Raw genomic sequence first — 23001 nt, forward strand, 5'->3', positions numbered from 1 at the left:
CCTAGGGCGCATTTCTATGGCTGCATTGTAGATGGGATCTGACGGTCAGGTTGTGGAATGTGTGGTATGCATGCCGGAGACAACCAAGAGCTCGGCGTAGGGTTGAAGCAACCTATTATCCATTTGTAAAAAGCGTGTATGCTAATTTTTAGTAGTCACTCTGTGGTCTGGATGAATTCAAATCATATTTAATGCCTTCTTTTTTCGCAGATAGATATTCTTACTTGTAAAACACAGAGATTAGATGATTTCTAGGCGTTGAAGGAACCCCCGCCGTCTGAGTGACGAATGGATCGTTCCACAGTAGGTGGGTCTTTCCTGCGGGCAACAGAACGAAGATCAATGAACCAGGCGATTTACCGAAACTGGTCGGACGGGCTGAGGTGGGAATAAACCATCGACACGGTAATATTGTTTTTGTTTGAGACGTCAAACCTCTAAATACCGTTTTTTTTCGGGAGCGACCGACACCAGAAGAGTGCGATGTGGAAAAATTACAGTTGTACTGTAGCCTAATAGACCAGTGATTCGTTTTGTACGGACATATTCTGTTATTCACAGCTGAATCGAGAACGAAGGAATATTAATGATGATCTTTGCAAACACCGCCAATCCAGTGAGGACACCTTATCGAAAGCAGGTTGGTTAAATAAATAAATAAATAAACTAGATTTAGCAAAAATATGATTCACATAATAATAGTACAAAATGAATCGATTCAGGACAATAAACATGTCCAGAAGTCTATTAGGTCACATGTGAAGGAAATTATTAATTACTTCATTACATTTCACCCTTTTTTTACGGTAAGAAAAAAAAATCCGGGTTTTTTTATTTGTCTCCTCTTTTGAATCACGAATGATCAGACTTCAGTTCAGTGAATCGTGAATCGACTCCGGAATGAATCTCTATTCGACTCAGCTCTTATTGGTTAGTATTAAATTATTCAACACGACTGAGTGAAATAAGCTTCTGATGCAATATGAAATGCGTCAATCCGGTGCTAGTGCTGGGATTAGTCATGAAATTAAGATTATAAAGAGGAACCATTGTCGAATCAACGATTTAACAAACGATAGCGATGGGTGTTTTTTTTTCCTTCTAACAAATTCTCTCTTACGTGCTTAATGAACGTGACTGACGGTCATTTTAAGTGTTTGATTCGCTAATAGTTTTAACATGAAGCTGTTAATGAGGAGTGAGGCACGAGACGGGGGGTGGGGGTGGGGGTTAGGGATGGGGCTTTAAGGATGTGACTGGGAGAGTTTCCCATGGCAACTTGTGTCAAGAGAGTCCTGGATGTACTCATGAATATTCATGAGTGTGTACAGTATGTTACAAAAGTTGGGCGTGGTCTGGATAGGGGGAAAGCTACCAGAGGGCAAGAGTTCATACTGAATATGTACTTGTCTCTTTTGATCTATACTTGTACAATATTATGTCATTTAACCTTCTAGATCTATCTGTCTGTCTATCTGTCTGTCTATCTATATCTGTCTGTCTGCCTGTCTATCTATCTATCTATCTATCTATCTATCTATCTATCTATCTATCTATCTATCTATCTATCTATCTATCTATCTGTCTGTCTATTTGTCTGTCTGTCTGTCTGTCTGTCTGTCTGTCTGTCTGTCTGTCTGTTTATCTATTTATCAGTTGTTAGTCATGAAATCCCCTTCAGAAATTTTCCCCCATGCTTACGGAGGTTTGACTGGAAGCTTATTGCAGTGTTGTTCTCAAGCTCTAAATGCAATAAGATACACAGATACACAAATGCCTACACACCTCCACACAGACATTTGCATATGTTCTCACATAGCTCAGCTCAGATTAGTGGCAGCAGAGGTTAGCAGGACTCCAAGATTTCACAGTTTATAAGAACCATATGGTGCAGGATGACTGCAGAGCATAGCACGGGACCCAAGGGACACCACCAACGCTTGAAAGATGGCCCGGAAATTGAATCCGATCTTTTGCTCTCTGCTTTCCTATGTGCCTCCTCCCAATCACCCCCTTCCCCTCTCTCTGTCTATTTCTACTTCATTTCACTGACTTTCCTGTATGTACTGTATAATACATCACTTCTCATGAACAGACATTTGAATTGAGGCTTCACATACGATGCATTCGCCTTGGGCCAATATAATTTAAGGGAGAATGAGAACTATTCTGGCACTGTTTAAAACGAGTTCACTGCTGGAGGAGCTTTTCAAAGTAATAGCATTCCCTTGCAAAATGGTACCTTATGTTAGCGTCCACTCAGTGCCTCACTGTGTTCCTCAGCAGTCTTTGGAGGCCTCCATGTGTTCCCTTGCTCCTTTCATGTCAAGTTGAAACACATAGCTCTACGTGCATACCTTGACCTCTTCAGCTTGATCAAATGACAGGAATAATGAGGTTTGGGCTGCACGTCCAGGCTCACCTGAGCATGCACATGTGTGGGGTTACGAGTGTGTGAGTCACTCAACCAGAAGTGGGTCAGTGTGTCAGGGAACAGGAGGACACACGCCCCTGTAGTGAAGTTGTAAGGAAGCTTTTTTTTTTTTTTTTTTTTTTTTTTTATGAACTGCGGTCCAACCACACAAACACACACACAACCAAGAGAATGTGTGCAGCTGGAGTTTGACACTTCACAACTGTAATTCACACCACTGGGCTTTTCAGTCACTTTATTATGTTCTTGTTCCCTAAACGCTAGTCTGGTGGTGTTTTATAGGCAGCCATTTTATGCGCGCTGAGAGGGACGAGCAGAACGAGAGCTGTTTTAATGAACGAGCTAGAAACAGGAAGTGATTCACTGATGTCAGACGTAGTCACTATACTCTGTGGTAAGGGTGAGGCCCTTGCTTCCTGTATTCCTGTGCTCAGCCTTGCCACGTGACCCTTACAAAAATAAATAAATAAATAAATAAACAAATAAACAAACACATTTAAAAACCTCTTTCCTCATTTCTTTTTGTTCACACAAGCTGTTAGTCATCCTGTCTAGGGCCTAGTGTGAATGAACTTAGTGGTTAGGGGAGACGTTTCTGCTATGACTCAACTCTGCTGTGAAGTCAGGTTATAAAAATCCTTTGTACTTTAGATATTTTATCCAGCGGTTTGGGTTGTGGTTTGATCATCAGGCACATACCGACGAAAAGCTGATTCATTTCCTATGATTTTTCCATGCATACCGTATTAAAACAGGTCCAGAGCTTTTATTGTAGTTTGTTACCTAACTAGCCTGATTTTCTCACAACTTACTAGACCAAGAAACTTGGAATAGATCAAATCGGAACTTCTAATGTATTGTGTTTTTTTTTTTTTTTTAAGAGGTTTCATTTTATTTTAAAACACTTCATGAAGCTCTCCTCCAGATTGTGCAATACATATTCATTCTAAAAGAAACTGGCGATTTTTTATAAAGAACAGAAATCCTCCTTAATCGTCTCGAGTTCACGGAGTTGTTCCAAATGTTACAGCAAACAGAAAGAACGGAATCTTATGATCTTATGAAAATATGTCTGAATTCTACGTGTTTGTGTAATTTGTTTGTTTTCATACTAATTATGTTGTAGGATTTGTACGATTTTAACCCTCCCAATCATTATTTTAATCCATTTAAACCATCTTGTCATATTATCGAGTTTTATTAATGTGTGTTATTTAGTGACCGGAGTGAAACGAACGTGAAAAGCATGTAGTTATGAGTAAGAGAACCGGACCTGTTTAACCTCAGTATCCTATAACTGTGTTGTATGTGGATTTTATGAATTTGCAACCACGTGATCATATCGGGAAGGTTCTTTTGGTGATATTGGCACGGATCTGATTGCCTTAAAGCTTGGCTGAATAGATAACAGTACAGCAGTACAGCGTTAAACAGTAGAAGCTCTGAGAAATGATTGCATCCTTTCATATGCAGCTCAAATAATCCAATATACCATATATACCACAAATAGAAGGAAGTCTCCAGAGTTCAGTGCAGGGAAATAGTCATCCCGCGTTCTGCTATGCTGCTTTAAGTGGTAGATTGGAAAGATATAGGCAGCGCTTGCTCAGGCAGGTACATGTGCTGGTGTGTACGGAGCAGAGGATCTGTGGTTACTGATTAGATGGTAGGGAGCTGTAGATGTGGGTAAACGCAGGCAGAACCTGAGTCTACAATCAAATATGTTAACCAGCACAACAGAGGCATAAAGGACACCACGGTTGCCTGTTTCGACAAGCAGCTGCACAGCTGTGATGCCGAGGTGATGCTCACGTACAGTGCACTCGTTTCGGACCAGCGCACTTGAGAGATTTTTGAGAGCAGTGTTTGGGTTGCTGTTTTTTTCTCATCAGGATTGAAGGGATGAGTGAACATTCATAATGTGAGATTTCAAGGAATCTTTCAGAAGATAAACTTGTTATACTTTTAGAAATCTCAACATCAAACTTGTATCGGATTTAATTTAATATCTCGGCTGATGATATTTAATAAAAGCATGATCATTTCATTTGCTCTTCAAATGTTTTTATTTGCAATCTTAGCCTCCTGTTGCTCCGCCCACACTTCCAATGGCTCCGCCCAGCCCGAGCACCAATAGCAGCACGAATAACAGCAGCAACAGCAGCACGACCGGATGGGAGCAGCTCAGCAAAACCAACCTTTATATCCGCGGCCTGCCCCCATCCACCACCGACCACGACCTTGTCAAACTCTGTCAGCCGTGAGTACACACACACACGCGCACACACACACACACACACACACATACACACACACACACACACACACACACACACACACACACACACACACACACACACACACACACACACACAAACACACACTCTCTGTAAAGACATTCCATTGACAGAATTGTTAATACAGCTAGTTAATGCTAAGCCTACACCTAAATCCAGCCCTAACCTTAATCTCAATAACCAATTTTTTTTTTTTTTTACAATTACAATCTAAAGTTTTTCTTTTTTCGTTTTTAGAACCAATTGCACATACATAGCCTATTAAAGTGGGGATGTGGTAGCTTAGTGGTTACGGTGTTGGACTACTGACCAGAGGGTCATAAGTTCAAATCCCATGTCCACCAAGCAGCCGCTGCTGGGCCCCTGAGCAAGGCCCTTAACCCTCAGTTGTATAAATTGGAAAAGAAAGTCACTCTGTCTGCTAAATGCCGTAAATGTAGTAAACTCCTGCGCACACAGACACACATTTTCGGGAAGGAATTATACAGATCACAGCTTATTCTAAGTATTAAATTTCAAGTTTTACAGGTAAATGTTATATAAAGACAAACAAAACCGGCAGTAAACCAGAGAGAAACATGTAGCTGCTTCAGGGAGAATCTGTGAAATCACAAGCTTTCATAGTTTTCCTTTTCCTGTGTACTATGGATATGTTGTTCATAAGCAGAAATGTTGCAATTTCCTTTATTATACATTAAGTACTACTACGTACTATTATATATTACAGACCGGCTTATAAAGCATATAAACATACATATATATTAATAGTTATTATATTGTGTGGGTTCCCCTTCTACCCAACAAAAAAGAGCCTCCATGGATCAGACTTGTCTGTCCAGCTTAATCAGATTGTGATCTGGGAAATTTGGAAGCCAAGTCAACACCTTGAACACTGATGTGTAATGTAGGTGCTACACAGCCCCTTAAACATGAACTTTTCAGCAATTTGTGCAACACTAGCTCTTCTGTAGGAGCCGTGGGAGCACGTGACCCTGTCGTTAGTTCGCCAGTCGTTCTTCCTTGGACCATTTTGGTAGGTACTATTCTCTGCATAGTGGGAACATCCCACAAGACCTGCTGTTTTGGAGATGCTCTGATCCAGTTGTCTAGACGTCACAATTTGGCTCTTGTCAAAGTCACCCAGATCCTTAAGCTTGCCCATTTTTCCTGCTTTCTGCACCTCAACTTCCAGTACTCACCGACTGTTTCTGCCTCACTCACCATCCTTTCTGCTTCAACTAACCACTCTCATTCCTTCATTCCATCTCTCTCTCTCTCTCTCTCTCTCTCTCTCTCTCTCTCTCTCTCTCTCTCTCTCTCTCTCTCTCTCTCTCTCTCTCCCTCTCTCTCTCTCTCTCCCTCTCTCTCTCTCTCTCTCTCTCTCTCTCTCTCTCTCTCTCTCTCTCTCTCACTCTCTCGCTCGCTCTCATCACGAGTTCCTCACGTGAGCACAGGCCGAAGCGTGTAACCCAAGGCAACATCTATTTGTGTGACGACTTCCCGTCTTCCTCCTTCTCATGCGAAGAACGCAGGCATGATTCAGCAAATGTTTAACAAAATATTCAAAAAAATGAAAGAAAACGGGTTTGCTCCTAGTAAAGAAAAAATAGAGAGTAGCTATGTGATTTCTCTACAGGCTGTGCTGAAAAACAGTTTTGCAGAATTCCATGCTGGGATTCCTGCAGCATTAAAAGCCCAGATGTTTTGTGTTTGTCAACGGTTAGTTCAGCCTGGTTACGATTGCACAAGCAGACACACATAAGACCATATTTTTGTTTAATGTGTAACATAAATGTTGTACCCTGACGCAGTATTGATCTGTGTGTGTGTGTGTGTGTGTGTGTGTGTGTGTGTGTGTGTGTGTGTGTGTGTGCATGCACACTAATATCATGGTGAAACATCATGTTCGATGCATTATATAATTATAAAATATAAAACTGTAAACATACAAAAACATGTAAGTACACAAGTAAATATAAAATGTAGACTCTATACTTTCATGTTTTTCTTTGCTGTTAACGCCTCATTCGGCGGACCCCCCCCCCCCCCATGTTATTCCTCTTATACTATTATAATATTTTTATTTATTGCTTTTTGATGCTTAGGTTTACTGAAACTAAAAAAAAATTCCAACTGCTCTGTTCATGTTGGTGCTTTTACAGGAGATGGAGTCTGCAATTAGAGGAAATTGATGCCTGGTATTGATATTTAGCATTTTGTTGACCTTTTTACCCCATAAATCCTTGTGCTGCAGCATGTGTGTGTGCAGGGGGGGCAGTGGTTGTGGGGTTGATGGGGAGAGAGAGGGAGAGAGAGAAAGAGTGTGTGGGGGGTTGATGGAGAGAGAGAGACAGAGAGAGAGAGAGAGAGAGAGAGTGGGGGGGTGATGGAGAGAGAGAGAGAGAGAGAGAAAGATTGTGTGTGTGCGTATGTGTGTGTGGGGGGTTGATTGGGAGAGAGAGAGATCGAGAGTGTGTGTTTGTGTGTGTGTGTGTGTGTGTGTGTGTGTGTGTGTGTGTGTGTGTGCGAAGTCCGGACATTCCCGTCACAAGAAAATTTATCTCCGGCTGCTCTCGGGAGTCCAGGCATCGCCATGGTAATTCCAGAAATTGATTTTTAAGTGTCAGCTAGGGAAGACCCATAATCTTCTCGACATGTGTAAGGTTTGGAGCTTTGTTAAGGTCAAAGGTGTGTTTAATGTTTTAAACCGTGTCTTATCACATTACATTAGAGTTGGCCTTGTATGTCGTTTGTTTGTTAGCCTTCAACAGTGTAGCTATAAGAGAGACGGTCGTGTAGCAGAATAAACACTTCTGTCTTTTCTGTTTTTGGCAAATGCCAAAGTTTCTAGCCAGTTTGATTTACTTTGACATGCTCCAGGCAGACACATGCCATCGTAGCGAGCAGGAAATGAGGGCCTTTTCCCCCTACCCCAGAAGGAAGGGGTCAAGGCCAAGGTTGGGTGGGCCTCCATGCTGAGAATCACGTGATCTACATGTGAAATCCTATTGGTTCCCTCCCCCCATATCTCCCATTTCACTTCACAGGGTTTGCCAAGGAATGCTGTTTATGAGCGCTGTTTATGCAGCATACCAAATCAGACCTTTATTCAATTTAACCTTACGGAAATTTGACTCGTTCTGCAGTTTCTCGCTGAGATGTGATATGTCTCAAGAAAAACAGACCGGTTTCTGGGTTCTGGATCATTCCTCAAACTCTCAAGGGCATTTGCTTCAGTTTCTCAAGAAACCCAAAGTGAAATTGTCGACTCTTTCCACAGGAGTCAAATGAGCAGAATTCCTGTTTAAAAAGCAGATTTGATTTCAACCCCCCCTCCCCCCCCCCCCCCTAATAAAAAAAAAAAAAACAAGATCCATGGACAAGAAAGAGCAAGTATGCATCAGATTTTGCAGAAACAAAGACGGAAGTGAAACCTTCTCCATTCTTCGTCCAAACCATAGGCGCTTGTCTCAGGGGTGTTGAGAAACACACTCGGCCATGCCTGCTCTCATTCATCATGCCTCGCTCACTGCCTGATGATGGAGAACGCACACACACACACACACGCAGCCTGAGGCTACGGTCAGCACTGGGACTGTGGAAGGACTTCCTCTGAACTCTATGCAGTAATCACAGTCTGCGTTCCATCAGCACCAACATCTCAGTCTCTTTTAGTCACGTAATTGCTGTACGCTCTTCATTTGAGCTTATGCTCTCTGCATTTCTCACACAAAGCTTTCTTTGTCTCTGCGTCGTACACCTTTTTACAAGCTCAGGGACTCGGCAGTTCCTGTGTGTGTGTGTGTGTGTGTGTGTGTGTGTGTGTGTGCCATTTAGCTTAGCTCACACATTCCTTTTTTCTTCATGCCATGTATGACATGTGTAGACAGACTGTCTGTCAGCAGGATGCATTTATCCTCTTTCCTCTCTCTCTCTCACTCTCTCTCTCTCTCTCTCTCTCTCTCTCTCTCTCTCTCTCTCTCTCTCTCTCTCAATCTCTCGCTCTGTCTCTGCAGGTATGGAAAGATTGTCTCCACAAAAGCCATCCTGGACAAGACCACAAACAAATGCAAAGGTTTGCCAGATCATATTGTCTTTCCTTCTAGGGCTTCATGATAGTGGATATAATGAAAGGATTTCTGTGCTTATGATCATTAGATTTAGGAACAAAACAGTTTTATAACATGTCATAACACGCTATAAGAAAAACGGCTTTAGGTGCAGGTTTATTTAACCCTTTAAAACATCAGGCAGAAACTAGACAAGTCTAAAGCGGGGGGAAAAAAGAAGGTTGCACAATGTTGGAGCCAGTCTTCACAGAGTGACACTGAGTGTGCCGTGTTTATGTGATCGAATCTGTGGTGTAGCTGGGAATTCATTTTAGGGAACGAGGGTGAGGGGAAAAAGTTTAACAAGGTCACAATTTAATACCATATAACAAGTTAGATTAATGAATTTAATGTGAAATATTTAAGCACTGGGTGGTTAGAAGGTTCGCCTGGCATCTCCAGGGTTGGGGGTTGAAATCACGCTTCTAGCCCGTGTGTGTGTGTGTGTGTGTGTGTGTGTGTGTGTGTGTGTGTGTGTGTGTGTGTGTTTGGAATTTACATTCTCTTCCTGTGCTTCAGGGCTTTCCTCCAGGTACTCCAGTTTCCTACACCAGTGCAGAGACATCTTTTGTAGGCTGATTGACATGTCTAAATTTTGAACAGTGTGTGTGTGTGTGTGTGTGGGTGTGTGGGTGTGTGTGTGTGTGTGTGTGTGTGTGTGTGTGTGTGTGTGTGTGTGTGTGTGTGTGTGTGTGTGTGTGTGTGTGTGTGAGTGTGTGTGTGTTTGAATCGCAGCAATGGTTTGCCACTCCCGAGTCCTCTGGTATATACTTTACACATCGTGTGCCCCTGTGTAGGATCAGAGCTACAGGAATTGAATGGATGGATAGATTAAGCATATAGCTTTGGGGCAATTCTGGTACTCAGAATTTCTTCATCCATGTTTAATATATATCTTAATTACACTTCTGTATCAAAAATCACACTGATATCCCTAATCACAGAAGAGGGTTATGTGGAAAGCAACTTTCGGACGGGGGTGTTGGGGGTTGGAGATACATGATGCTTATCTGTCAATCCAGATATGAGTTTCTGAACATAGCAGCCGGTAGCTTAAAATATTGTGACTAAAAAAGGAAGGAATGCATTTATTTATTTATGTATTTGATAATGAAGATTATTGTAATGCAATTACATGTTATTTGAAACCTACAGGATGTTATGAGATAAAACTATTACAAGGATTTATTCGTCATCTAGTGACGTTAACTGGAGATCGTTGGAACAAATTTATTTTATTCCCTCAGTCGTTTAAATAAGAAAATATAAATGTTAATATACATAAAAAATTAGCCTGTTATTCCAGTAAGCTTTGAGTCTTCTTTAGCATGCATTATTTTATAACATGTTTTAGTTCATCAGTGTGTACTGTAAATAAAGCGACGTGTCTTTTCTTCAGGTTACGGCTTTGTGGATTTTGATAGTCCAGTGTCAGCGCAGAAAGCTGTGGCAGCGCTAAAGAACAACGGAGTTCAAGCTCAGATGGCCAAGGTAGGATCTCCTTCTTCTAGGCTTGTTTCTGTACCTCTGTGTCCGTGGATTTGCTCGAACGTCAGGGCGTAAACACATGGACTATCGCGCAGGCGTCTGCCATCATACATACATCTTCTACGCTAGGGGAAAGTGTCTCATAAAGCTAGCCCGATTTGGACAGAACTGGACAAAGCGAAAAGGAGCGAAAGTGGGTTTTTTTGTTTGTTTAGTTTTTTTTGCTGTAGGAATAGTTAATGAAAGATAGCACAGAGGCAAATTTGTTTTGCAAAGTGCTAAGGGAAAATAGGAGCCTTGTGTAATCAATTATTAAACAGGCAAATTTGCACCGAATGCATTTCACAAGTCCGCGCTGAAGCCGTTTCGTCATGAAGTACCGAAGAGCCCTCAATATTCCACCAAACAAAATTCCACCAAACAAGGAATTGCGAGACTACCTATCTATCTAGAGAAAGAAAGAGAGAGAGGGAGCGAGAGAGCGAGCAAGCAAGAGAGACAGAGGGAGCGAGAGAGTGAGAGCGAGAGAGAAGGTGAGAGAGAGAGTGAGAGCGAGAGAGAAGGTGAGATGGAGAGAGGGAGGGAGCGAGCGAAAGGGAGGGAGAGGGAGAGAGAAAGAGAGGGAGGGAGGAGAAGCGGTGCTGCTGTGCGTCAACTAGTCAGGCGATTGCTGATAGGTCGGTGTGGAGGTGTGTTCGGTTGCATAACAAGAAAGAAGTATTTCATTCTGCTGTGGATTTTTCCTTTCAGCATTTTAGGAGTAACATAACTTGTAAACATAAATTTCCCAAACCTTACCTTATGTGTAAACTGAATTGTATACAATAAAAGAATAAAGAATAGAATTGTCTCATATCTCTCGCTTGTCTCAGTGTTTATTTATACCTGTCTGGATAATGAGAGTTGTATACACAGGAAATAGTCTATTTACAGACCACAGGCTAAGTGAAAACAGGACTGCTATTTTTTTTCTCACCATGTTCTGTAAGTAAAAGGCAGAAAGTACGGGATAGAGCATGAGAAAATTCTGTTACTGCATCCAGTTTCTTAATCACATTTAAAATCTATTTTGAACAAAGTTACTCTGAAACGCTTTAATTGTTTCATGCTGGAAAACCTCCACACCGACCTATCAGCACTGACCTCACTGGTTGACGCACAGCAGCACTGCTTTCTAGAGGACAGTGTGAGTCTATCTCTCTCTATCTCTAGGAGAGAAAGAGAGAGAGACAGAGAAAGAGAGAAAGAGAAGAGAGAAGGAGAGAGAGATAAGGAGAGAGAGAAGAAGAGAAAGAGAGAAGAGGGTAGAGAGAGAGAGATGAAGTAAGAGAGAGAAAGAGAGAGAGTATAAAGACAGTAGAAATCGGAGAGAGATAAACGAAATATATAATGATATTCTATATAAAGATTGGTATAGAGCTCTCTCTCTCCTTCTCTCTCTCTCTCTCTCTCTCTCTCTCTATCTATCTATCTATCTATATATATATATATCCCTCTCCATCTCTCTCTCTCTCTCACCCTCTCTCCTTCTCTCTCTCTCACTCTCTGTCCCCCTCTCTATCTCTATCTCTCTCTCTCTCCCTCTCTCTCTCTCTCTCTCTCTCTCTCTCTCTCTCTCTCTCTCTCTCTCTCTCTCTCTCTCTCTCTCTCTCTGTATCACGTGTCCTCCTCGCCCGGACACTCTTATATTTATTTATTTATTTATTTATTTATTTATTTAAACCTAAGATGTAAATGTGAATGTACGTGTCTTTCATCTCTTCATCTCTTCCCGGCCGAAGCTTTGCTGAGTCTCATTCACTGTCCCCTATGTTAATGGTGGGTTTGTGTGTGCACATATATACGTACGTGTGTATATAGCAAAAGCCTTTTTATTTTTTTACTGCATTGACCTCTTCCCACTGCTTCAGCATGTTCAATTATTAATCGCGTCTCCTCAACTAGCTTTTATTATCTCTATAGTGCATTGATCAGCTACTTTCACTTCTACATTTTTTTTGCTCATGCGCTCATTTGTGACAATACATTTGTTTGTTTCACATGACTTTTTTTGTAAGATACTTGCCTCCAAATGAGGAGGTTCCAGAGTCAGCCAAAGGCCATATGTTAATCCGAGCTCTTCACCATGGCTACGACCTCTTACTAACTAGAGGGTTATTGTAGATAATAAATCCAGAGCGCCCTTATAAACCAAATTGCTTCATGGAGAAAGAATGTCATATTTGCCTTAGGCACGCTGTAGCTCAAATTATGCCTGACATGTTGTTCTTGGAATGCAGAACGCACCATTTTTCCGACAGTGAAGAAGATTTGAGCGGAACGAAAATGTTCGGTGATTCTCTTGAGGGCCTCATAGCCATGCTAGTCTAATTGTCTCCAAATGATAGAAGTAGAAATAGAAATTATCTAAAGAATTGCATTTTAGAGTCATTTTGATCTCTTGCGGGTTTTGTAACCTCTTAAGCTGTGCGTTAATTCCTTTCTCACGATTGGCTCAGTGGTCAGCGTCGTTGTGTGCGCTTTGCGATGCTTTTACTGTATGCATCCTCTCAGCTCAGACTCCCATTTATAGTCAGGGTTCCAACAAGTCACAGGGCAATATTATGCACATACTGTACAGACAATTTAGAGCCAAATGCATAGTGAACCTATAATAAACAAAGGAATCACAGGGACAATCTGCAAATCTACACACACAAGTTGGAGGTGGGACTCGAATCCCCAAACTTGGGTAATAATATTGTTTTTTTGCACAAAAATGGCCCACAATCAGATTGGCATCTCTCTTTGTTAAAGAACTGAGAAACAGTGATCCATGAAGCAATTTTAACGGCTTTTGTAATCGTGCTACTCTGATATCTGTGTTACAGCAACAGGAACAGGACCCGACCAACCTGTACCTGTCCAACCTGCCAGTCTCCATGGACGAGCAGGAGCTGGAGAACCTCCTCAAGCCCTTCGGACAGGTCATCTCCACTCGCATCCTCAGAGACGCACACGGCGTGAGCCGAGGCGTAGGCTTCGCAAGGTCAGTGTGTACATGTGTGTACATGTGTTTGTCACCATCTGGATCATTATGAATCATCGTGTTCAGGTTCAGTCATGTATGCATTTAAACCAGGACACTGCCAGCTGTTTTGTTCATTGTACTCTGTTTGTTCAAATTTTTTCCTCTTTCTTTTTCTCTCTGTGCGTTTGTCTCAGGATGGAGTCCACGGAGAAGTGCGATGCCGTGATCTCTCACTTTAATGGGAAGTTCATTAAGTCCGCTTCTGGAATGCTGGGTAATTAAAAATTTTTTGTTTTGTCTCCGTCGATCTGATCGGTTACCAAGTGTTAGAAACCTCAGGATAGCTGTGTGTAAGTGTGTGGAATATGTTTTCAGGTGCGTCTGAGCCCCTTCTCTGTAAATTTGCTGATGGAGGACAGAAGAAGCGATTGAGTCAGACTAAATATGTCCCCAACGGACGAAACTGGACACGGGACGCCGAGGTGAGACTAGTAAGTCCGTCTCCCGTGCACTTTAATGTGTGTGTGTGTGTGTGTGTGTGTGTGTGTGTGTGTTTTCATGGATCCTTTTAATTAACACGTTTGCTTTTTAGATTTAAAAAAACCCTTAAGTTGTACTGTCGTCCGAGGACTTTGTAACAAACACGATTGCAATTTTAAATCCTATCGAGATTAAAAAAGTCTAAAAACACAAGCGGCTCTGCTCTCTGGAATCTGTGAATTTTGCCTTCGTGGCTGCGCGTATAATGAAACAGAGAAAAAAAACACAATATCATGCTTCTACAAATCAAAAGCATTTGACTTTTTTTTTTCTTTCAGAGCGGGATAACATTGACCTATGACCCCAATGCTGCTGCGCTCCAAAATGGGTAAGAAGTGCCAGATCGTATCATTAAAGCTAGAGAAGTTTGAGAAGTCTTTCTGGAAGGAAAACTTCTTCTTTGTTTTGTTTAAAATGAGCTTCCTGTTTCCACTGGGCTGCTTTCAGAGTTTAGCTTGCGTAGTAATACTAAAAATAACTGCGGGGTTGCGTATGCGTCAGAGGCGTGTCTCCATTACTACAGGTGATTCTGACCTGAATTTAAGAGCATCTTCTTCTACCACCTGAACTCAGGAACAGCATTAACTCTAGTGCCGTTGTCTGACGCTTTAATATCGTGTAACCATAATATTTAATATGTAATATTGTTTTTAGGTCAATAGTCTACGTCATTTGAACTTCTATTCGAAGAATTTTTCACGTATATACGTTAGTATTTTTTTTTTGGTTTTTAATTGTCTCTCGTTTTTTTTTACACTTGACACAAAAGGACATTTTCTCTCCTATCTCAACTGTTATCTCAAGATCATGGGAAAAAAAAACACACGTATGAAGCGTTTTCTATGACAAGGCTGTCCGATCTTAGCCGGGTAGCGCAGGGTGTGGGTGGGGTTTACAATCCGATCACGCAGAAGACACACCCGAGTCTATTAAAGATAGAGATCGACTAATAAAACAGGAAACAGGCGTGGTCTTTGGAATGCAACTTTCACACCAATGCTATGTGTCACGCACCGATATGTAGGAAAGAATCTCTGTTCTGGATACTTCTCCACTTAGGCGGTATGGGTGGAAAAAACCTGATCAGAAATTTTGTCACAAGAAATTCCAGGCCGCCGTACAGGCTACAAACTATGAGGAGATTTGTGTAACCAGAAAGAGGAGACTTTAAAAAAAATCATCAGCACACATGCAACCCGAATCTGAAGCCACTTTACTTTCCACCCATAATAAGTCCCTGACTCTATGCTCACTACATAGGGCACAACATAGTGGCAGTGTAGCAGTGTTGTATAAAGTATTAGAAAGCAATACTTGAGTAAAAGTACAAGTATCGTACTAGAAAAAGACTTCGGTAGAAGTGAAAGTTACCTTTTAGAATATTACTCAAGTAAAAGTCTTAAAGTATCTGATATTTACTGTACTTAAGTATCAAAAGTCATTTTCTAATATTTAATGTACGCAAGTATTTGAAGTAAAAGTAAAAGGTAAAATCTCAGTGATTTTCGGTGGGCATAAGAGCAGGGGCGGTTCTAGGGTTTCATCTTTAGGGGTTTTAGCCCTCAGTGAGAATTTAAAACAAGAAGAGTTTTATATTATATATTATATGACTACATAGTAAGCCAAATGTTATGGCATTATTAAATGGCAAAAGTGTACAGCAAAATTTTATGCATGATATAATGATGCCAGTCTTGAATCAAATCAGGTCATGTATGTGTGCATTCTCTACGAACAGTGTGTCCAATGAATGCAGTCATTAATAAACAAATATTCACAAGACAAAGAACAAATCAATAAATGTTATTTTTATTTAGTATTGAATGGATTGTTTGCATTAATATTTTGTTTGTGCTACAACTCTGGTAATAAGAATAGTGAAATTTCACTGCTTTTGGTTGCCGTCTTTGCGGCTTTCCGCCAATTAACGTTATAGATAAACGCCTCCAGCTCTGACTGCGCGTGCACGCTGCGCGTACCTGTGCTTCTCCTTAGAGCGCGCGGACGTGCGTAATGCAATCTAGGAGCAGTGATTCGCCAAACCTCTCTTATTGCAGTCACACACATTTCTTCTGAGTTTATTTTGTAGTAACGAGTAACGAAGATGCTTAGTGGAAATATAACGGAGTAAAAGTATACATTTTATCTAGGAAATGTAGTGGAGTAAAAGTGAAAGTTGACATAAATTTAAATAGCGAAGTAAAGTACAGATACGTGAAATTTCTACCTAAGTACAGTAACGAAGTATTTGTACTCCGTTACATTACAACACTGCAGTGTAGATCCTAAATAGTGCACACTTCATGCCCAACAGAATAAAATGTGTGTGCCACAAAGTACCACAGGAGTTTACACCTTTCCCTACATGGAGTTTAGGAACAGTGATTTAAAATGACTTTGTGTTAGTTTAGCACAGTAATGATCCGTCCAGTTCACTAGACACCAAGGTCACAGCTGTGCAAATATTTTCACTCAGGTTTCACTGCTAGTAATAAATTCTTTACTGTGTGTCTGGGTGGTAACTGTGGTTCAGCTTGTTGTACGTAATTGAAATTGGATTGTGTAATTACTTGGTACACAATGGGGGAGTCAATAAGTGTCATAATCTGTACCACATTCAGGTACTACACCCCTCACTACAGCATGGGGAACAGGATAATGACCCAGACTGCTGTGTCTCCCTACATCTCACCTGTCTCCACTTACCAGGTATGACCTCTCTCTCTCTCTCTCTCTCTCTCTCTCTCTCTCTCTCTCTCTCTCTCTCTCTTTATACTTGTATCTCGGTTCTCCATCACCTACCTATCCTCCTCTCTCTCTCTCTCTCTCTCTCTCTTCTCTCTACACTTCATTTCTCTTCTATCCTCACTCTCTCTCCAACACCCTCTTATACCTGTTCTCTCTCTCTCTTTCTATGTCTCTCTTTCTCCCCCCTCTCTCTCCTTTCTCTCTCTCTCTCTCTCTCTCTCCCCACCCTCTCTCCCTGCTTTCTCACTCACTCACTCACACACACACTCTCTCTCTCTCTCTCTCTCTCTCTCCCCACCCTCTCTCCCTGCTTTCTCACTCACTCACTCACACACACACACTCTCTCTCTCTCTCTCTCTCTCTCTCTCTCTCGCTCTCTCTCTCTCTCTCTCTCCCCACCCTCTCTCCCTGCTTTCTCACTCACTCACTCACTCACACTCTCTCTCTCTCTCTCTCTCTCTCTCTCTCTCTCTCACACACACACACACACACACACACACACACACACACACACACACACACTGTCTCTCTCTCTCCCCAAACTCTCTCCCTGCTTTCTCTGTCTTTCTCTCCCTCTCTCGCTACCCACCTTCTCTCTCTTTCTCTCTCTCTCTCTCTCTCTCTTTTTCTCTTACGGCACATTTTTGCCATTGTTTGCGAGCCTGATTAATAACCGCTATAGTGTTTTATTTTTATGACTGAGAGGTAGCACCATGATGTTTATGATTATAAATAGACTCAGTAGCCATTGCGTTACACCCAGAGATTCTCTGGTGATGAGGAGGACAGCAGCTGTGTCAATGTAGTTAAGAGACTTTTGTGCTGAGTCGCTAGCTTTCATCCAGCACCTGCCCTTAACTTTGTGTGTGTGTGTGTGTGTGTGTGTGTGTGTGTGTGTGTGTGTGTGTGTGTGTGTGTGTGTGTGTGTGTGTGTGTGTGTGTGGTGCGTGGGTGTGTGTGGGTGCATACTTACAGGTTCAGAGTCCCTCCTGGATGACACATCAGCCTTATATTATGCAGCATCCGGTAAGAGAGAACACACATTTGTTAATTTCTTTCTCTTCTACCATACAGCTTTTGTCTGCACAAAATGAGTTCTATAAAATGAAATGCTGCTTGTGGGGCGACATCCTGAGGGTGACATGACAACAAGGTAGTGTTTGTGTCCTGACCACCGTTTAAAAAGATGAAAACAGAAATACTGCTAATGAACATTGTGATCTTTAACAGTGCGATCAGTGGTTCAAAGCCAGAAACAGGTGGAATGACAATTTAAACCTTTTAGAGGCGTTAACTTGAACATTATGAGAACTCGTTCATCAGTCAGGCCATTTACATGAATTTCATGATTATTATTAAACATGACGTCAATAAATTTCATCTGCAGCACATTATCTGCAATCTCCCACATCTGATTATGTAAAGACGTGTGTGTGAGAGAGAGATGAGGATGAGATGAGGATCTTGTTCTCTCTGTCTCCCTCTCTCTCTCCCTCTCTGTCTCTTCCTCTGTCTCTCACTCTGTTTCTCTGCTTTCGCTCCCTTTCTCTCCATTTTGAGTTCAGCAAATCGCTCTGATGTGCCGTTTCTTCTCTCTCTTCAGGGAGCTGTTCTGTCGCCCTCTATGGAGCATCCCATGTCTCTGCAGCCGTCCTCCATGTTGACTCCTCTGACCCAGCAGATGGGCCACCTCTCCTTAGGAGGCACTGCCACGGTAATCTCCAAACGAACAACATCATCTAATACCTGTTTAGAGATGTCTTTTATTCTTATGTAATCATTATTCGCATTTTTTTTCTTCAGTTTATTCCGGCAAATACACCTATGCAAGGAGCATATATTCCTCAGTATGCTCATATCCAACCCGCTGCCATCGCCACTGAGGTACGTCCTGTTCTACACTACAGCGTACAGGATAAAACACAAAAGAAAATCAGTCTTGACATTTTCCAATAAAATCATTTTTTTTAATGTTTATAGTTACTTTAGCACTTAAAATAATTTCCCATGGGTCTTTGTAAACTTCGGCTAAACCTGAGAATTTATAATCTGACCTGTCGTACTGTACATTCCTAAACCCTGACTTAAGCTTCTTATTTGCGTATTTAGGCTGTCAACAACCATGACTGGATAAATACAGCATGTAAACGCTTTAAATAAAGGCTTGTCTCATGCCTTCACATAGGTGAGAAAAAAAATGTTGTCATGAAAAATCCTCCTTGATGCGCAAATGCAAGAATCAAGGACAAAAACACAGAGAAGTGTGTACAGCAGTGACATTTTCTTCTTTTTTCCATATTTCCCATCTTAGCAAGTTGGGGTCAGAGCTCAGGGTCAGGTATGATACAGTGCCTCCAGAGCAGAGAGGGTTAAATGCCTTTCTCAGGGGCCCAAGAGTGACAGCTTTGCATTTCTGGGGCTTGAACCCCTGACCTTCTCTTCAGTAGCCAAGACGAGGGTCACATTTACAGTTGTATTGCGGATGTTTAGGCAGATGTTTTCATAATCCCAGGTAAAAAGGCGTGCTAATGTGAAATGTTCCTTTGCTCGGAATTACAAGACTGGGTTTAGAATGACAGTAACCTGGGGTGTGAAATGTTCCTCTGCCAGGGATTAAATGGCGGGGTTTAGAACGACAGTAACCTGGGGTTAAGGTTTAAGGTCAGTGTGAAAAACACAATTTAATGATGTGGAGCTTCCATGAGACAAGTTAATTTCTGACATTACCTACATTATAGCATTATAACAGCTAAAAACTACGACAAAACAAATCTTTGTCATCAAGGAACTCAGAAAGCACAATGTCTTCTGTCCTGTGCTGGGAAACTTACTGTCACACAGCAAAGCACTGACCCTGGAGACTCCTTCTATAAACGCTGTACTGTATAAATGTCTCCTAATAGTCAGCACGTTACCATGTTATACAACAAAAATTTGTTTTATGTTTATTATTATGCTTAGATTACATGTAATGTCACCAATACAAGTCCCTGTGGATTAGCTGTTGCTATAGAAAAGATATACAGAAAAAGCACAGTGTCAGAGTCATACTGTTACAGAAAACGAATCAACAGCTTGATATAAGATTCAGTCTGATTTTAGAACGGTCTGGTAAAAGACGTTCAGTTTATCCAGTGCATCCAGAAGATGTTTAGGGCTGTCAGGTTTCATTGTAGCCGAGGCGTGAACATCATGTGTCACAGTAAGCCATCTGTCGACGAGTAACACACGACACGAGTCTCTCGCTATGACACATCCTGTGTATGTTGTATTATGCATTATTCATCAGTGTATTATCTTCCGATTCATGAGACTTGTTTGCGTTTTAGGATCCCAGCGTGCAGCCGCAGGATGTGAACTCCAGTGATCCTTCCACCTACCCATTCCAACCGAACAAGCAATAAAAGGGTAATTCATCTAAAATGCACAGTGCTCTAGTGATAGTGTGAATTTTGTAATTACGGTGCTTATAGATTCAGGATGTCTTCACTTGTCATGTAACATCAACTCTGACTGATTTCTTCTTTTCCAGGTGAGGAGTTTGGAGGCGGAGTCAAAAGAGGGCTGCTATAATTTACAGGCAGGCACTTCCTTGTCGAGGAAGTGACACATCACAGAGGAAAGACACCTTTTTTTGCACAGGTTACAAAAAAGAAAACAACAACAAAAAAAAATAAACACGAAAATTCCACGGTTTAATCAACTCCGACAACCTCAAACACCCGCAGCAGGTGCATCAGCAACCAAAACAATGCAACTCATTACAGGAAGACAGACAGACAGACAGACATGGGAGAGAAGTAGACGTTTTATTTTGCTAACGAAATGGAAACAAGACGAACGCTTATTTTTTACCAAGGACTTCGGCACAGACCAAAGTCTGTGGACACTGGACTCCAAAAAACAAAAAAAACATAAAAAAAAAAAAAAATTACAAATAAATAAATGCAGTGTGCTAGTACCTTTAGATGCATGAGAGGACTTTTTAGTATGGTTTTTAGTGTGTTTTTACTGACCGTTTATCACACACATATACAGACACACACTTAAACACACAAGAAAAGAAAATTTGCTGTGGTAGTAGCAACGAGGAGGTTTCTTTTTTTGCTTTTGTCTTCCGCACTTTGCCTTCTTGGTCCGTAGTAACAGTAATTTGCCTTGTAAATACAGTAGAGCGGGGTTTTAGATGAAAACGCTCGACGGCTGTTGTTGCTCTTCTCTCCTGTCTGTCAAAGCGGATAATTCACATGCTTTACTCGAGGCTGTTCTCCGAATGCAGGTTGTGTAAAGTGTGTGTGTGATTCTCACGGGAAAGACGAAATCTGCTGTCCTCTGCCTTCTTTTTTCAGTCAAACTTGATGTGGTAGTTGTAGATGAAGCTGTTGTTAGTTTGGGACGGGCGATTACAGTAGGTGGGGTGGGGGAGGGGTGGGGGATTTAGGGGCGGGGCTCGATGGGTGGAGACGGAGTATAGATTATAGGGGACGCGCTCGACCTTTGGGACGATACACCGTTCGTTATTAGTAATAGTTTTTCAGAGAGCAGATTATGACGCTTTTTTATGGCAGTTTTTTTTCTTTTATGTTTGAACACGGTGTGTAGAAATTTCTTGTAATGAGAGGCAGAAGTGCAATGTTTCTTTAGCTAGAAAGCAAGAGTTGTACAGAACAAGAGTTAAAAAAGAGAGAGAGAGAGATCCATTTTTATAACAAAATCAATCATTGGGAGGTAAATCCCGGATTTTTCTTTTTTCTTTTTCTTTTTTTTTTTTTGGCGATTTTTTTATTCCGCAATTATCCCTCCAGTTCATGGCAATATTAAGGGCTGCAGCTGTCAATCAGAAACTGATATAAAATGCAGTGACTTTAGAATCGAGTTCGAAATGCATTCTGTTTAAAAAAAAAAAAAGCGTGTGAGGGTTTCGTAGTGAAAGGGACAAACTTTCGGGGAAGCTCTTAGATGTACAATTTAAAATCGGGTCCTGCAGAGAAAAGAATTAAGGCAATAAAAAATATATATAAAGAAAGGCAATTAAGATACTTTCCACCAAAGACCATCAAAATGTTCCCATCAGTATGGACTAGAGCAAAAGGAGCAGGTGTAAGCTAGATCTATGTGGATATTTGGAAATTGTGCCTTTTTTGCCAACTCGGTTTTGATTAAGTTTATATTTACTTATATCCTCAAACATGAAGTATCTGGAAATAAGAAGAAATACACGAAACTAATCAAAGGCTAATGATGCAGATACAAAAGAGACTTTGGTCTTTAATATTGATAATTCAACAGAGTCACGTTTGTCGTTTTGTTTCGTTTTGTTTTGATTTTTTGTTTTTTTTGCAGCTGTTTTCTTTTGATGTCCAGGTCAGCTTGGCCGTCGATCTACCTCAGAGTTGTATCTGTCGTCTGATTGGTCGGGTTTGCAGGTCTATCCTGCCCAATCAGGAGGAAAAACACCAGCTCTGGAGCTGGGATCATACAGGACTTTGCATTTTAACACATCTGTTCATCCACTTCTTCAAAGGAAACATTTGTGGGGGGTTTTTTTGTTTGTTTTTCTTGTCTTTTTGTTTGTTCTTTTTTTTTCTTTTCTTTTTTCTTTGTATTTTGATGTTCTGCATTTAGCCGTCTGGAGAGCTCCTAAAAAAAAAAAAAAAAAAAGGAAGAAAAAAAAGTAGGCTTCTTTGTTTTGGAAAAGCTGTGGCGGTTGAGAAAAGCCTATGTGACTGCTTTGAAAAAATATTTTTACGACTGCGTTTGATGAAAAGACGAATCATGTTCTGTATCCAAACGGATCACAAGCTCTACCAGGTCACTGCAGTCTCACTCAGTTTACCGAGGCTTAATTCAAGCAACCAAAGTAACACACAATTTCACTGAGAGAAGTATCTAGATGAGGGAATTTTTTTTTCAGTTTCTCCTGGCACAATCTTTCATGTCAATACAGTGGTTAAAGGGAAAAATGTTCATGAAGCAAAGAAATGCTACATAGGTTTCACAGAAACAGTGACACTTTTTTTTAATATCGCTTCATTGTACACGCCACACTTTTGTCAGTGGTAGCTTGTACATCCAACAATAACAACCACAAAACCTGCTCCTGTGTTTTGTTTCTATTCTACAATCTGTCAATTATTATTATTTTTTTTTATTTAAACGCTTTTTATCTTTTATTTCTATGATGAATTCCTCTGTGAAAAACTTTTGAATTAAAGACAGAGCTCAAACCTGCCCAGAATTTCTGCTTTTTGCTGTTTTAACTGCCAGACGTGTTTTATGTAAAAGATGAAATCAGAGATGTCTTTGATTTTTGTTTTTTTATTCCAAAACCTGATACTGATACTGAAACCTTGAGTATCTGGTGTTGTCTAATC

The 23001-nt window shown here is 41.1% G+C and overlaps 1 protein-coding gene across 4 annotated transcripts; it reads left to right on the top strand.

Moving 5' to 3' along the window:
* Positions 1–285: 285 nt before the first annotated feature.
* rbms1a (RNA binding motif, single stranded interacting protein 1a) lies at positions 286–22858 on the top strand. 4 transcript variants are annotated; one of them, XM_047809078.1, is made up of 15 exons: positions 286–405; positions 562–640; positions 4516–4694; positions 8748–8806; positions 10240–10331; positions 13199–13356; positions 13533–13612; positions 13714–13829; positions 14157–14206; positions 16500–16587; positions 17603–17653; positions 18231–18341; positions 18431–18511; positions 19957–20035; positions 20160–22858. In XM_047809078.1, the coding sequence occupies exons 2-14, from the start codon at positions 587–589 to the stop codon at positions 20029–20031; spliced, it is 1194 nt and encodes a 397-aa protein (XP_047665034.1). In that variant the 5' UTR covers positions 286–405; positions 562–586; the 3' UTR covers positions 20032–20035; positions 20160–22858. The 4 variants fall into 4 exon arrangements, with proteins under 4 accessions (XP_047665034.1, XP_047665029.1, XP_047665041.1 ...); XM_047809073.1 differs by having other exon boundaries at positions 316–640; XM_047809085.1 differs by having other exon boundaries at positions 316–640; positions 13714–13820.
* The last annotated feature ends 143 nt before the right edge of the window (positions 22859–23001 follow it).

This window comes from Tachysurus fulvidraco, chromosome 2 (assembly GCF_022655615.1).
Source record: "Tachysurus fulvidraco isolate hzauxx_2018 chromosome 2, HZAU_PFXX_2.0, whole genome shotgun sequence".
NCBI lineage: Eukaryota > Metazoa > Chordata > Actinopteri > Siluriformes > Bagridae > Tachysurus > Tachysurus fulvidraco.

Bases quoted from the DNA above. Each gene is read 5' to 3' on its own strand.
- rbms1a (XM_047809078.1), top strand. From the start codon at position 587: ATGATGATCTTTGCAAACACCGCCAATCCAGTGAGGACACCTTATCGA. The intron at 4,695-8,747 runs GTGAGTACACAC...CTGTCTCTGCAG, and splicing joins CTTGTCAAACTCTGTCAGCC to GTATGGAAAGATTGTCTCCA. The intron at 10,332-13,198 runs GTAGGATCTCCT...TCTGTGTTACAG, and splicing joins TTCAAGCTCAGATGGCCAAG to CAACAGGAACAGGACCCGAC.